At 41.5% G+C, this 16,408-nt stretch overlaps 1 protein-coding gene across 1 annotated transcript; it reads left to right on the forward strand.

The window, feature by feature from the left end:
- Positions 1-5,582: 5,582 nt before the first annotated feature.
- Positions 5,583-6,846, forward strand: LOC138891956 (uncharacterized). Its single transcript, XM_070175647.1, has 2 exons — positions 5,583-5,712; positions 6,440-6,846. Exons 1-2 carry the CDS (start codon positions 5,583-5,585, stop codon positions 6,844-6,846), a joined length of 537 nt encoding a protein of 178 aa, XP_070031748.1.
- Positions 6,847-16,408: the final 9,562 nt, after the last annotated feature.

Here is a 16,408-nt window from a genome sequence, read left to right on the forward strand (position 1 = left end):
GTGCCACAGAGAAGCTTCTATATTATTTGACCCTAGTTCTACTTATTCGTATGTATCATCGTACTTTACTCATTATCTAGATATGTCCCATGAGTCTTAAGTTTTACATGTTCGTGTATCTATGTTGGTAGGCGATACTATTATTGTGGACCGTGTGTATCGGTCGTGTGTGGTAAATATTGGGGGACTGGAGACTAGAATTGATCTCTTATTGCTTAGCATGGTTGATTTCGATGTAATCTTTGGTATGGATTGGTTGTCTCCATGTCATGCTATTCTAGACTATCACGTAAAAACCATGACGTTGGCGATGCCGGGGTTGCCAAAGGTCGAATGGAGAGGTTATCTACATTATGTTCCCAGCATGGTAATTTCTTATTTGAAGTCCCAACATATGGTTTGGAAGAGGTGTTTGTCATACTTGGACTTTGTGAGAGATGTTGACGCAGACGCTCCTACAATTTATTCAATATCGGTAGTGCGAGACATTTCGGATGTATTTCCTGCTGAACTACCATGTATGCCACCCGATAGGGATTTTGATTTCGGTATTGACTTGGTGCATGACACACAACCCATTTCTATTCCTCCGCATCATATGGCATCGGCGGAATTGAATGAGCAACTTCAAAAACTTCTTGATAAGTGGTTTATTAGTCCTAGTATGTCTCCTTGGGGTGAATCGATTCTGTTTGTGAAAAATAAAGATGGTACTATGTGGATGTACATCGACCACAGGCCGTTGAACAAAGTTACAATCAAGAACAAGTATCCTTTACCGCATATTGATGATTTATTTGACCAGCTTCAGGGAGAAAGGGTATTCTCCAAAATTGATTTCAGATCTGGGTATCACCAGTTAAAAAATCGGGATTCAGATATTCTAAAGACGGCATTCAAGACTCGTTATGGTCACTATGAATTTTTTGTGATGTCTTTTGGGCTGACCAATGTCCAACAACATTTATGCACTTGATAAATTATGTATTCCAACCATATCTTTATTCAGTTGTCGTAGTATTCATTGATGATATCCTGGTGTGCTCACGTAGCCAGGAGGAACATGCATAACACTTGAGTATTGTATTACGGAGACTGAGAGATGAGAAACTTTATGCCAAATTCTCCAAGTGTGCATTCTGGCTTAGTTCGGTGGCATTCTTGGGACACATAGTGTCTAGTGAAGGGATTAAGGTGGATCCGAAGAAAATAGATGCAGTTCAGAGATAGCCCAGGCCATCTTCAACTACTAAGATTCAGAGTTTTCTCTTCTTGGTCGGTTATTATTGCCGCTTTGTGGAGGGTTTATCATCTATTGCATCGCCTTTGACTAAATTGACCCAAAAAGGTGCTCCGTTCAGGTGGTCAGATGAGTGTGAAGAGATCTTTCAGAAGCTCAAGACAACTTTAATAACAACCCTATTTTTGGTATTGCCTACAGGTTCAGGGTCTTATACCGTGTATTTTGGTGCGTCGAGTATTGGTCTCGGCACAATGTTGATGCAAGACGGTAGGTGATTGCCTATGCATCCAGACAGTTAAAGTTACATGAGAAAAATTATCCGGTCCACGGCCTTGAGATAGCAGCTATTGTTCATGCATTAAAGATTTGGAGGCATTTTTTGTACGGTGTCCATTGTGAGGTTTATACCGATCACTGTATTCTATAGCATCTAGTTAAACAGAAGGATCTTAATTTGCGGCACCGGAGGTGGTTGGAGTTTCTTAAGGATTATGACATCACCATTCTCTATCATCTGGAAAGGCCAATATGGTGGTCGATGCCTTGAGTCGTATGGTTACTTAACCCAAAAACATTATATGATGTAGGATACTTTTCAAGATATTGACGATTTGCACTAGACTCGCTCATGAGGTTTCGGTTCAGGCCGCACCTGCCACTTCTCAGTACGGGGGAGGTACTCATACCCCTGTGTCTGCACTCTAGAGCAGGTAGTACAGGGACTTCAAATACCGGGGGCACTACCATCCCAGTTAGTTGCAGTAGCTCAGAACCAGGCAGTCCCCTTTATAGCCGATGATGAGCAGAGGAGACTTGAGAGATTTGGGTGGCTTAGACCTCCATCATTTAGCGGTGCTGAGACAATGTATGCTTAGGGTTTTATGGATAAGTGCCAGTTGATGCTTCGGACAGCAGGTATTTTGGAGACCAGTGGGGTCTCATTCATCACTTTTCAGTTTCTGGGGCTGCCTTCAGATGGTGGGAGGCTTATGAGAGGTGCAGGTCGGTCGGCAGTACCACTTACATGGTAGGAGTTTTCTATTCTCTTTTTGGAGAAGTTTGTGCCGTAGTCTCACAGGGAGGAGCTGCGCAGATTGTTTGAGAAACTTCGACAGGATGGCATGTCTATGACCCAGTACGAGATGAGATTTTCTAAGTTGGCTCGTCACATATTTTGGTCGGTTCCCACTGATAGGGAGAGGATTAGGAGCTTCATGGACGGCCTCACGAATCATCTACTGGTGCTTATGACTAGGGATAGGGTATCTGGTGCCACTTTTGACGAGGTGGTTTACATTGATCGGCAGATAGAGGTTGTCCGTAGCCAGGAGCGTGGTGAGAGGCAGGCCAAGAGGCCTCGAGGTTCAGGCGATTTTGGTGGGGTACCTTCTGGGGTGAAATCATACCACAACAGGGGTTGCCCATATAGGCCCGCTCGGACCGGTCGTCCAGCTCATCATGGTGCATCAGCTAACCACAGTTCTTATAGTGCTCACTTAGGAATTCTTCATTCAGTGCACTACCAGCGCAAAGTTATCACCATGCCTCGTCCGGTCAGGCTTCTAAGGTTAATTCCTTGGGTTATCAGGAGCATAATTTCCATTTGAGGAGGGGTTGTTTCGAGTGTGGTGAATTTGGTCAAATCAAGAAAGATTGTCCTAGGTTATTGAGTGGTGCTCCACGGCAAAGTTCTCGACTTATGGCACCAGCACTAGCAGTTACACCACCCGCCCAGCTAGCTCGAGGTGGGGCTAAGTCAATTAGGGGCCGCCCAAGAGGGGGAGGCCGATCAGGTAGCGGCTAGGCTCGATTTTATTCTTTTTCTGCCAGGCCTGATTTCGTCGCATCAGATGCAGTGATCATAGGTATTGTCGCAGTGTGCCACAGAGAATCTTCTATATTATTTGACCCTGGTTCTACTTATTTGTATGTATCATCGTACTTTACTCTTTATCTAGATATGCCCCATGAGTCTTTAGTTTACCTGTTCATGTATCTATGCCGGTGGACGATACTATTATTGTGGACCATGTGTATCAGTCGTGTGTGGTAACTATTGGGGGATTGGAGACTAGAGTTGATCTGTTATTTCTTAGCATAGTTGATTTCGATGTAATCTTGGGTATGGATTAGTTATCTCCATGTCATGCTATTCTGGACTGTCACGCAAAAACCATGACGTTGGCGATGCCGGGGTTTCCAAAATTCGAATAGAGAGGTTGTCTAGATTGTGTTCGCAGCATGGTAATTTCTTATTTGAAGGCCCAACATATGGTTGGGAAGAGGTGTTTTTCATAGCCTTTGTGAGAGATGTTGACGCAGACACTCCTACTATTGATTCTGTATCGGTAGTGCGAGACATTCCGGATGTATTTGCTGCTGACCTGCTAGGTATGCCACTCGATGGAGATTTTGATTTTGGTATTGATGTGGTGCAGGGCACACAATCCATTTCTATTCCTTCGCATCATATGGCACCAGCTGAATTGAAAGAATTGAAAGAAAAACTTCAGGAACTTCTTTAAGTGGTTTATTAGGCCTAGTGTATCCACATTATGGTGCACCAGTTCTGATTGTGAAAAAGAAAGATGGTACTATGCGGATGTACATCGACTATAGGCAGTTGAACAAAGTTACAATCAAGAACAAGTATCCTTTACCGCGTATTGATGATTTATTTGACCAGCTTCAGGGAGCAAGGGTATTCTCCAAAATTGATTTCAGATCCGGGTATCACCAGTTAAAAAATTGGGATTCAGATATTCTAAAGACGTCATTCAAGACTCGTTATGGTCACTATGAATTTCTTGTGATGTCTTTTGGGCTGACCGATGCCCCAACAATATTTACGCACTAGATGAATAGTGTATTCCAACCATATCTTTATTCATTTGTCGTAGTATTCATTGATGATATCCTAGTGTGCTCACATAGCCAGGAGGAACATACACAACACTTAAGTACTGTATTACGAAGGCTGAGAGATGAGAAACTTTATGGAAAATTCTCCAAGTGTGAGTTATGGCTTAGTTCGGTGGAATTATTGGGTCTAGTGAAGGGATTAAAGTGGATCCGAAGAAAATAGATGCAGTTCAGAGTTGGCCCAGGCCATCTTCAACTACTAAGATTCGGAGTTTTCTCGTCTTGGCCGGTTATTATTGTAGCTTTGTGGAGCCTTTGACTAAATTTACCCAAAAAGGTGCTCCGTTCAGGTCGTCGGATGAGTGTGAAGAGAAATTTCAGAAGCTCAAGACAACTTTGACAACAACCCCATTATTGGTATCACCTACAGGTTCAGGATCTTATACCGTGTATTTTGATGTGTCGTGTATTAGTTTCGAGATAGCGCTGATGCTAGACGGTAGGTTGATTGCCTATGCATCCAAATAGTTAAAAGTACATGAGAAGAATTATCCGGTCCATGACCTTGAGTTAGCATCTATTGTTCATGCCTTGAAGATTTGGTGGCATTATTTGTACGGTGTCCATTATGAGGTTTATACCGATCACCAGATGCTACAGCATCTGTTTAAACAGAAGGATCTTAATTTGCGGCACCGGAGGTGGTTGGATTTGCTTAAGGATTATGATATCACCATTCTCTATCATCCGGAAAGGCCAATGTGGTGGCCGATACCTTGAGTCGTAAGATTACTCAACCCAAAATCATTATATGATATAGGATACTTTTCAAGATATTGACTGTTTGCACTGGACTTGCTCAGGCGGTTTCGGTTCAGGCCGCACCTGCCACTTCTCATGACGAGGGAGGTACTCATACCCCTTTGTCTGTACTCTAGAGCAGGAAGTGCAGGGACCTCAAATACCGGGGCCACTACTATCCCAGTCAATTGCAGCTGCTCAGACCCAGGCGGTCCCCATTATGGCTGATGATAAGCAAAGGAGACTTGAGAGATTTAGGAGGCTTAGACCTTCATCACTTAGTGGTACTGAGACAAAGGATGCTCAAGATTTTCTGGATATGTGCCAGCGGATGCTTCGGATAATGGGTATTCTGGAGGCCAGTGGGGTCCCGTTAATTACTTTTCATATTTCTGGGGCTGCCTTCAGATGGTGGGAGGTTTATGAGAGGCGCAGGTTGGTCGGTGCAGTACCACTTACATGGCAGGAGTTCTCTGTTCTCTTTTTGGAGAAGTTCGTGCCGCAGTCTCATAAAATGAAGTTGCATAGACAATTTGAGCCGACAGGATGGCATGTCTGTGACCTAGTACGAGATGAGGTTTTCTAAGTTGGCTCGTCATGCATTTTGGTCGGTTCCCACTAATAAGGAGAGGATAAGGAGGTTTATTAACGGCCTCAGTATGAGTTGTGGGTGTTCATGACTAGGGAGAGGGTCTCTGGTGCCACTTTTGATGAGGTGGTTTACATTGATCGGCAGATAGAGGTGGTCTGTAGCCACGAGCGTGGTGAGAGGGAGGCCAAGAGTCCTCGAGGTTCTGGTGGTTTTGGTGAGGCACATTCTAGGGGGAAGTCCAACCACAGCAGGGATCGCCCTTATAGGCCCGCTTAGATAGGTCGTCCAGCTCATCGTGGTGCATCAGCTAACCACGGTTCTTACAGTACTCACTCAGGCCATTCTTCATTTAGTGCACTACCAGCACAGTGTTCTCACCATGCCTCGTCCGCTCAGGCTTCTAAGGGGAATTTCTCGGGTTATCAGTAGCAGTTGTTCCGTCAGAGGAGGGGTTGTTTCGAGTGCGGTGAATTTGGTCATATCAAGAATGATTGTCCTAGGTTGTTGAGTGGTGCTCCATAGAAGAATTATCGACCTATGGCACCAGTAACAGAGTTCTCAGGGTGGGGCTCAGTCAACTAGGGGTCGCCCAAGAGGGGGAGGCCAATCAGGTGGCGGTCAGGCCCGATTTTATGCTTGTTTTGCCATGCCAGATGTCGTCTCTTCAGATGCAGTGATCACAAGTATTGTCTCAGAGTGCCACAGAGAAGCTTCTATATTATTTGACCCTGGTTCTTCTTATTTATATGTATCATTGTACTTTACTCATTATCTGGATATGCCCCATGAGTCTTTAGTTTTACCTGTTCGTGTATCTATGCCGGTGGGCTATACTATTATTGTGGATCGTGTGTATCGGTCGTGTGTGGTAACTATTGAAGGACTAGATACTAGAGTTGATCTTTTATTGCTTAACATGATTGATTTAGATGTAATCTTAGGTAGGGATTGGTTGTCTCCATGTTATGCTATTCTCGATTGTCACGCAAAACCCGTGATGTTGGCGATGTCGGGGTTGCCAAAGGTCGAATTGGGAGGTTTTCTAGATTATGTTACCAACAGGGTAATTTCTTATTTGAAGGCCCAACGTATGGTTGTGAAGAGGTGTTTTTCATACTTGGACTTTATGAGAGATGTTGACGCAGACACTCTAACTATTGATTCATTTTCGGTAGTGCGAGATTTTTCGAATGTATTTCCTGCTGACCTGCCAGGTATGCCACCCGATAGGGATATTGATTTCGGTATTGACTTGGTGTCGGGCGCACAAGCCATTTCTATTCCTCCACATCATATGGCACCAGCTGAATTGAAAGAACTAAAAGAGAAACTTCAGGAACATTTTTAAGGGGTTTTCTCGGGAACTTCAGGAGCTTTTAGAAGTTGTCTTGAGCTTCTGAAAGCTCTCTTCACACTCATACGACCACCTGAACAAATCACCTTTCTGGGTCAATTTAGTCAAAGGCGATGCAATTGACGAGAAACCCTCCACAAAGTGATAATAATAACCGGTCAATACGAGAAATCTCTGAATCTTAGTAGCTAAAGATGGACTGTGCCAGCTCTGATCTGCCTCTATTTTCTTCTGATCCTCCTTAATCCCTTCACTGGACACTATGTGTCCCAAGAATGCCACTGAACTAAGCCATAACTCACAGTTGGAGAATTTGGCATAAAGTTTCTCCTTTCTCAGCCTCCGTAATACAATACTCAAGTGTTGTGCATTCTCCTCCTGGCGACGTGAGTACACTAGGATATCATCAATGAATACTAGTGTCCAGTAAAGAGATTAAGGTGGATCTGAAGAAACTAGAGGCAGTTTAGAGTTGGCCCAGGCCATCTTCAACTACTAAGAGTCGGAGTTTTCTCCTTTTGGCCGATTATTATTGTCGGTTTGTGGAGGGTTTCTCGTCTATTGCTTTGCCTTTGACTAAATTGACCTAGAAAGGTGCTCCGTTTAGGTGGTCGGATGAGTGTGAAGAGAGCTTTTAGAAGCTTAAGACAACTTTAAATACAGCCCTAGTATTGGTGTTGCCTACATGTTCAGGTTCTTATACTGTGTATTACGATGCGTCGTGTATTGGTCTCGGCATAACGCTGATACAAGAAGGTAGGGTGATTGCCTATGCATCCAGATAGTTAAAGGTACATAAGAAGAATTATCCGGTCCACGGCCTTGAGTTAGCATCTATTGTTCATGCCTTGAAGATTTGGCGGCTTATTTGTACGGTGTCCATTGTGAGGTTTATACCGATCACCAAAATCTATAACATTTGTTTAAACAGAAGGATCTTAATTTGCGACACCGGAGGTGGTTGGAGTTGCTTAAGGATTATGATATCACCATTATCTATCATATGGAAAGGCCAATGTGGTGGCCAATGCCTTGAGTCGTACGGTGAAGAGTCTGGGCAGCTTAGCATACTTAACGGTAGCAGAGAGGCCTTTAGCCTTGGATGATCAGACCTTGGCCAACCCGTTTGTAATATTGGACATTTCCGAGACGAGCTGAGTTTTGGCTTGTCTGGTTTATCAGTCTTCTCTTTATCATTGTATCAAAGAACGTCAGTATGATGACCCACATCTGTTTGTCCTTAAGGACACGGTTCCGCATGGTGATGCCAAGGAGGTCAGTATTGGGGATGACGGTGTATTATAGATGTAGAACAGGCTATGTATGCCTTATTTAGATGGTTTGCGTGAGTTGATTCTCTAGGAGGCTCATAGTTCGCGGTACTCCATTCATCCAGGTGCCGCGAAGATGTATCGGGATTTGAGGCAGCACTATTGGTGGAGGCAAATGAAAAAAGATATAGTTGGTTTTGTAGCTCATTGTATACATTGTCAACATGTGAAGTACGAGCATCAGAGACCAGGCGAATTGCTTTAGAGACTTAAAATTTCGGAGTGGAAGGGGGAGCGTATTACCATGGACTTCGTAGTTGGGCTCCTACGGATGTTAACGAAGTTTGATGCTGCTTGGGTTATTATAGATCGATTGACCAAGTCCGTACATTTTATTCCAGTTGGTACTACTAATTCTTCAGAGGGGTTGGGTGAGATTGATATCTGTGAGATTGTTCGCCTACACGATGTGCCAGTGTCGATCATTTCGGATCGGGGAACGCAGTTTACATCAAAGTTTTTGAGAGTAATGTAGTGAGAATATATTACATAAATTCAGTTGGGTACAACATTTCACCCTTACACGGACGGACAGTTCGAGCGCACTATTCAGATATTGGAGGATATCATACGTGCTTGTGTCATTGATTTTGGGGGTTCTTAGGATCAATTTCTGTCAATGGCAGATTTTGCTTATAATAACAACTACCAATCGAGCATTCAAATGGCTTCGTATGAGGCTTTATATAGGAGATGGTGTTGGTCTCCGGTGGGTTGGTTTGAGCCGGGTGAGAGTAGGTTATTGGGTACTGATTTGGTCATGGATGCTTCATAGAAGGTTAAATTGATTCAGGAGCGGCGTCACACGGCGCAGTCTAGAAAAAAGAGTTATGCCGACAGGAAGGTCCGTGATATTGCTTACATGGTTGGGGAGAAGGTTCTGCTCAAGATTTCACCAATAAAGGGTGTGTTGAGGTTCGGGAAGAAGGGCAAGTTGCGCCCTTGGTATATTGGGCCTTTTGAAATACTTAAGAAGATTGGAGAGGTGGCCTATGAACTTGCATTGCCGCCTAATCTATCGAGTGTTCATCCAGTGTTTCATGTAGCTATGCTCCGGAAGTATGTCATGGATCCGTCTCATGTTTTGGATTTCAGCACAGTGCAGTTGGATGATAATTTGACTTATGATGTGGAGCCGATGGCCATTTTAGACAGGCAGGTTCGAAAGTTGAGATCGAAGAACATAGCTTCGATGAAAGTATAGTGAAGAGGCCAACCATTCACATAATCTACCTGGGAGATTGAGCGAAAGATGCAGAAAAAATATCCACACCTATTTGAGACTCCAGGTATGATTATAAACCCATTCGAGGACGAGCGTTTGTTTAACGTTCCCCCATTTATTGCTCTATTTACTCTTTACATTTGTTATGCGACTTGCCGGGGTAATTGGTTCGGGTCTGATGAGGTTTTGAAATGAATTGAAACACTTAGTCTCCGAGATGAAAGCTTATGTTGAAATAGTTGGCCGGATGTCGACTTATGTGTAAACGACTCTGGAATATAATTTTGATGATTCCATTAGCTCCGTATGGTAATTTTAAACTTAGGAGCGTGTTTAGAAATTATTTTTAGGAAGCTCATGGCTAAATTAGGCTTGATATGGCGGAATTAGAAATTTAAGCTTGGAAGTTTGACCGGGGAGTTGACCTTTTGAAAGCGTAGTCAGAATACGATTCTGAAAATTAGAATAGGTCGTTATGTCATTTATGACTTGTGTGCAAAATTTGAGGTCAATCGGACTTGAATTGATAAGTTTCGGCATCAAATGTAGAAGTTAGAATTTCTTAGTTTCATTAAGCTTGAATTAAAGCACGATTCGTGATTTTAGCATTGTTTGATGTGATTTAGAGGTTCAACTAAGTACGTATGATGTTTTAGGACTTATTGATATATTTGGTTGAGGTCCCCGTGCCTCGGGTGAGGTTCGGATGGTTAACGGATCGAAATTTGGACTTAGAACAAAGTTGGAAACTTTCTGTCTTCTGATGCAATCGCACTTATGGAAGTTGGCTCGCGGGTGCGAGCTCGCAGAAGCGAATGTTCCATCGCAAAAGCGGAAAAGCGTGGGTTGAGGCAAAGCTCACAGAACCGAGCAGATGGTCCGCAGAAGTGGAGTCGCATCTGCGACTACATGACCGCAGAAGCACTGATGTCACAAAAGCGGACTGCTTCTCGCAGAAGTGAGTCCGCAGAAGTGGATACGCGATCACAGAAGCGGAGGCACTGAAGGCATTGGCATACCGCAGAAACGGTTGATTTCTTGCACCTGCGAGACCGCAGAAGCGGCTAAGTGAGTGTCAAGTGCTGAACCCCTGGACAGTATACATTTCGAAGGGTTCCAAGTTTTTGCCCTTTTTGGACATTTCCAACACAGTTTTGGGGCGGTTTTGTAATGACCCGGCCGGTCGTTTCGAGAGTTATAACCCCATTTTTCCTATTTCTACTTCTTTTGTGTTATTCAACTATATTATGTTGTATCGGGTTAGTTAGTTCGGGTCCGGAAGGAACTCGGAGTGAAATAAGATACTTAGTCTCATAATTGAAAAACATTAAGTTAGAAAAGTGGACCGGATATGAACCTATGAGTAAACGACCTCGGATTCGAATTCTGATAATTCCAATAGATCCGTATGGTGATTTTGGACTTATTATTTGGTAGTCCGTGGTAGAATTAGGCTTGAATTGGCGAAATTGGAAATTTGGCGATTTTGGCCGGCATTGAAGAATTTGATATCGGGGTCGGAATGGAATTTCGGAAGTTGGAGTAGGTTCGTAGTGTCATTTGTGATGTGTGTGCAAAATTTGAGATTATTCGGACGTGGTTTGGTTGGTTTTGGCATCTGTTGCCGAATTTGGAAATTTAGAATTTCTTAGGCTTGATTCCGAGGGTAATTTGATGATTTGATGTTGTTTTGAGTGATTCGAAGGTTCGCCTAAGTTGGTATGTTGATATATGACTTGTTGGTATTTTTGGTTGAGGTCCCCAGGGCTTCGGGGTGATTCCGGGTGGTTAACGGATTTGTTGAAGTTGGAAAATGCAGCTGGAGCTACTGTTCTGGTGTGTCCGCACATGCGGATTAGGAACCGCAGGTGCGATGATCGCAAGTGCGTGGAAGGCTCGCAGATGCAGATATGGCCGCAGAGGCGAAGAATGGATCGCACCTGCGGGATCGCAGGTGCGAGGAGACTGCCGCAGGTGCGAAGTCTGGTCAGTTAAGTGGAATGCGCAGGTGCGCACCGGTGTCCGCAGATGCGGAAGCGCAGGTGCGGAATTCCTGGGCAGAAACCATAAATAGAACCCTTCGTGAATTTTGGCCATTCTTCACAATTTCAACTCGGTTTTTGGAGCTTTTGGAGGGGTTTGAAGAGGGAATCAAGGGGATTTCGTTGAGGTAAGTTACTTGATCCCTAATACTTGTATATATGGTGATTTTCTGTTGTTTTAATCATGGTAATTAGTGAAAATGAGGGGTTAGGGCTTGGAAGTTTTGGAGAGTAATTTAAGGATTTGAAGGACCAAATGATGTCGGATTTTGATGAATTTGGTATGGTTAGACTCGTGAGTGAATGAGCTTTCTAGTTTTGTAAATTTTGTCGGATTTAGAGACGTGGGCCTGGGGGCCGGGTTTGAGCCAATTTCGGGTTTTGGTCTAATTTTGTAGTTTTTCTTGTGGAGTTCATTCCATTAGCGCATATTGATGGTACTGTACTGATTGTGAATAGATTCAGAGCATTTAGAGGCCGAGTACAGAGGCAAGATCATTGCAGGTTAGAGATTTGACCGGTTTGAGGTAAGTAGCGATTGTAAATCTGGTCCTGAGGGTATGAAACCCCGGATTTTGTATCATTCTACTATTTTTAGTGACGCATATGCTAGGTGACGGGCATGTGGGCGTGCACTGTTGGGGAATTGTAACTTGGTCCGTCCCATAGCAACTGTAAAGTTGCATACTTTGTTGAAACCATTTGATACTTATATGTTTTAGAAAGAATTTCTGTAAATTGGGCTGAATGCCATGTTTGGGCCTTGCGCCAATGCTGTTTGGACCCTTAGGAGTTGTTTATTACTATCCTCATTGTTTTCGATTGAAAAAAATCTATACTCAGTTATGTTTATACTTGTTTACCGCATAACTCGATTTTTATGACTCTATTTTGATGCATATAAATGTTTTGGGCCGAATGCCCTATTTTACTGAAATGCCCGAGTGGCTTGAGAGGTTTATGACTTAGTAAGGCCGAGGGCCTGATTTGTGAGGATGAGTGTGGATCGAGGCTGCCCGCCTGTAGCATACTTTATTATTATAGCACGTGAGTTTTTCATGTAGCTTATAGTTCTTGGGCTGAAGGAGCCCCTCCGGAGTCTGTACACACTCCCAGTGAGCGCAGGTACCTACTGAGTGCGAGTGCCGAGTGCTGAATGACTGGGAGGCATGAGTGATTGTGAGGTATGCCCGAGTGGCAAGTGTGATTGTGAGGTATGCCCGAGTGGCAAGAGTGATTGTGAGGTATGCCCGAATGGCACGAGTGACTGTGAGGTTTGCCCGATGGGCTATATATATGAGTGATGTTTTTCCCGAGGGGCTGTTTATGATTTCTTCATTTTTGCTCACCTTTGCATTGAGCCTTTGTTTGAAAACTGTTGGAAAAATATCTTTAAATGATTTTGACTGGAACTGGGTTTAAATGAGATAATTTGATTCAAACACTGATTTTTAAAGCATGTTGTACTTTACTGAGATTTCATGATATGAACGTTATATGCTTTATTGCTAGTCACTACTGTTCAGTCTTTATTTATTGTTGTTACTTACTGAGTTGGCGTACTCACATTACTCCCTACACCTTGTGTGCAGATTCAGGTGTAGCTAGACACGGTAGCGGTTATTGAGTGTTCTGGTTGCAGATTTTCTTGGAGATAGCAAGGTAGCTGTTTGGCGATCGCAGCCCCTACTCTTCTCCCTCTTATTTTTCTCTAGTTGTATTTAGCAATTTTTCGGGCTGAGTTAGCCTTGATATTGTTAGACAGATTGTAGTAGATGCTCATGCCTAGTGACACCTCAAATGTCGAGCTTTTCTTTTCCGCACTTTTATTTTTCTTTGATTTGAACTCTTTTAAATGGAGGTTTTATGTTAAATAACCTTGAAATTATCTTTAAAATAAAAATATCAGTTTGTTTTGGAAAAGAGTCGGCTTGCCTAGTTCCACAATAGGCGCCACCACGACAGGGGTTAGTTTTGGGTCGTGACAGGTTTTCAGAGAGAATTCACGGGAAAACTTGAGGTAAGTCACTTGTGATCATGTTTAATCAATAGTATTGGATTATCATTAAGTATTTTGATTAGATTACGTGTTTCTGAGGTGAAATTAGAGGATTTGGGCCTAGGGAATTCAAAATAAAAATTTAAGATTTGGAGGTCGAGTTGATGTCGGAATTTAGTAAAATTGGTATGATTGGACTCGTGGTTGAATGAGCGTTTATATTTTATAATTTTTATCGGGTTCCGAGACGTGGGCCCCACAGTCAATTTTTGGGTTCAACTTCGAATTTTGTTGGAAAACTAATATTTTCGTATGGAATTAATTCCTATAATTTATATTGACTGAATCGAATTATTTGTCACTAGATTCGAGCTATTTGGATACTGATTCGCGATGCAAAGGAATAGAAGAATAAATAACTACACGGTTTGAGGTAAGTAACAGTTCTAAATTTGGTCCTGAAGGTATGAAACCCCAAATTATATGTCATACGATCGATTTTGGATGTGACGCACATGCTAGGTGATGGGCATGTGGGCGTGCACCGTAGGAATTATGACTTGGTCAAAATCGATGGAATTGTGTAATTGAATAATCTGTTGTAATCTTTACATTCTCCATGAAGTAGAGAAATTGATCCACCAACCATGTTATATCATGTTTAGATTATGTGTTGGCACTGTAGGGACCTAAAGAGGTCGTGTACATGTTAAATTATCTGCTAAATTATTGTTTTGTACTCAGTCACAGTTTACTTGTATATTTTATCTCAGTCTCTATTGTTCCTTGTTGATACGTTATGTCATTTCTGTTGGGGCTGATTTTCATGATTTCTGAGAGCCCGAGAGACTGGAGATATTTATGACTGAGTGAGATCGAGGGCCCGATTGTGAGATATCGATACTATAGAACGTGAGTTGTCCGTGCAACACGTGAGTTTTTCGTGCGGATCCATATATTATACTATAGTAGGTGAATTGTCCGTGCAGCACGTGAGGATCCAAATATTATACTATAGCACGTGAGTTGTCTGTGTAGCACGTGAGTTGTCCGTGCGGATCCAGATAATATACTATAGCACGTGAGTTGTCCGTGCAGCACATGAGTTGTTCGTGTGGATTATAGCGCTTGGGCTGAAGGAGCCCTTCTGGAGTGTGTACACACCCCCAGTGAGCGCAAGTATCTACTGAGTGCGAGTGCTGAGTGTTGAGTGATTGATAGGTTGGAGCGAATGGGAGAAACTGAGTGACTGTTTATCTGAGAGGATGTATTAATTTTATTATTATTGTACTTCAACTATCATATATCACTGTTTTGGAAATTTTTGAGAGATATTATCTCCTGCTCCAGTTGAACTTGATATGAAATTACTATTTGGGCACTAAATTGTTGAACTTGAAAGTATGCCTACTTTCTTATGTTGGAAATTTCTATAATTGAACTTAGCTGTGAAGCTCGTCACTACTTTCAGTTCTTTATTTAGTATTGTTACTTGTTGAGTTGGTTGTACTCATACTACACCCTGCACCTCGTGTGAAGTTCCAGGTACTTTCGGATATGGTGGATGTTAGATCTCAGAGTGTTATCAGTTGGAGACTATCAAGGTAGTTGTGTGGTGTCTGCTGACCTTGACTCTCTTCCTTTAAGTTATTGTAATGTTCTATATTTTCAGACAATATTTTATCAGTCAGACTTTATTATCTTTTAGATGCTCATGTACTCAGTGACACCGGGTTTTGGGAATGTATTTTATGTCAGTAATTTGTGAGGTTTTCTATGGAAATTCAAATATTATGTTTTCAAACTTATAAGAAATGGTCGTTTATTGAGGTTATCGGCTTGCTTAGTATTGAGATAAGCGCCAAAAAGATAGGTTTGGATTTTAGGTCGTGAAAGGAACATAAAATATGGATTTAGAAGAATTACAGGCAACAACATTTGTAAATATATCTAAAGAATGTAACCATGAGTTTGAAAGAAATAAATGATTATACTGTAATCAATGTTTTATATGCAAATGGTATCCTAACAGAATACATAGAGCTAAGTGTAGGTTATGTTACTTAGAAGGATGTATTATATGTATAGAAAAAAAATATGAAATAAAATTAAAAAAAGAATAAGAACATAAAGAAGTAAATGATCCTACACTCAATTTAAGAATAATGACGTTAGAAATGAGAATAAGTGAATTAGAAAAAAGAATACAAAAATTAGAAAAAGGAAAGAAAAAATGAAAGAAAGTGAAAACATTGTTGAACATATACACGATAAAGAATTAATGAGCGTAGAAGATCATGGTGTATTAATATGTAATAAAGATAAAAAATTAAGTACAATAAAAATACTTGCAAGAATCAAAATAAAAAATTATGAAATACAAACAATGGCCATAGTAGATTCTGGATGTACGAGATGTATAATAAATAAAAGAATAGTCCCACAAGAATTAATTAAAACTTTAGATAAACCAGTAGCAGCAATGCAAATGGATGGAACGCATAATATATATAGACATTATATATATAAATCGCAAATTAGTATTGAAAATACATGTCTAGATTTTTATAAGCCTAGTTACAAGCTAGATAAAATATGGGCAAGAGACTTAAATATAAATGCAGACTTTATATTAGGATTAAGTTTCATATTATATAACAATGGTAGGTGTTTACTTAGTAGAGATGGTGTAATATTTTTCAAAACTATTACTCATACACCAGTATAAACGGTAAACACCGGAACTAATATAAGAACAAGACTAGAATCATATCAGAAAGATCTGCAAGAAAAAAGAAAAAGAATGTCGTGAGGAATGTAAAGATAAAAATACATGTTGTAAAAAAAAAAAAAAAGAAGAATCTAAAGTTCTACTATTAGAAGATGATGAAAAATTGAATATATTATAAAAAGATTATACCTTGATAGATGTTGAAATAGAATTATATAAATAGAACAG

Source organism: Nicotiana tomentosiformis, chromosome 5 (genome assembly GCF_000390325.3).
Source record: "Nicotiana tomentosiformis chromosome 5, ASM39032v3, whole genome shotgun sequence".
Classification (NCBI taxonomy): domain Eukaryota; kingdom Viridiplantae; phylum Streptophyta; class Magnoliopsida; order Solanales; family Solanaceae; genus Nicotiana; species Nicotiana tomentosiformis.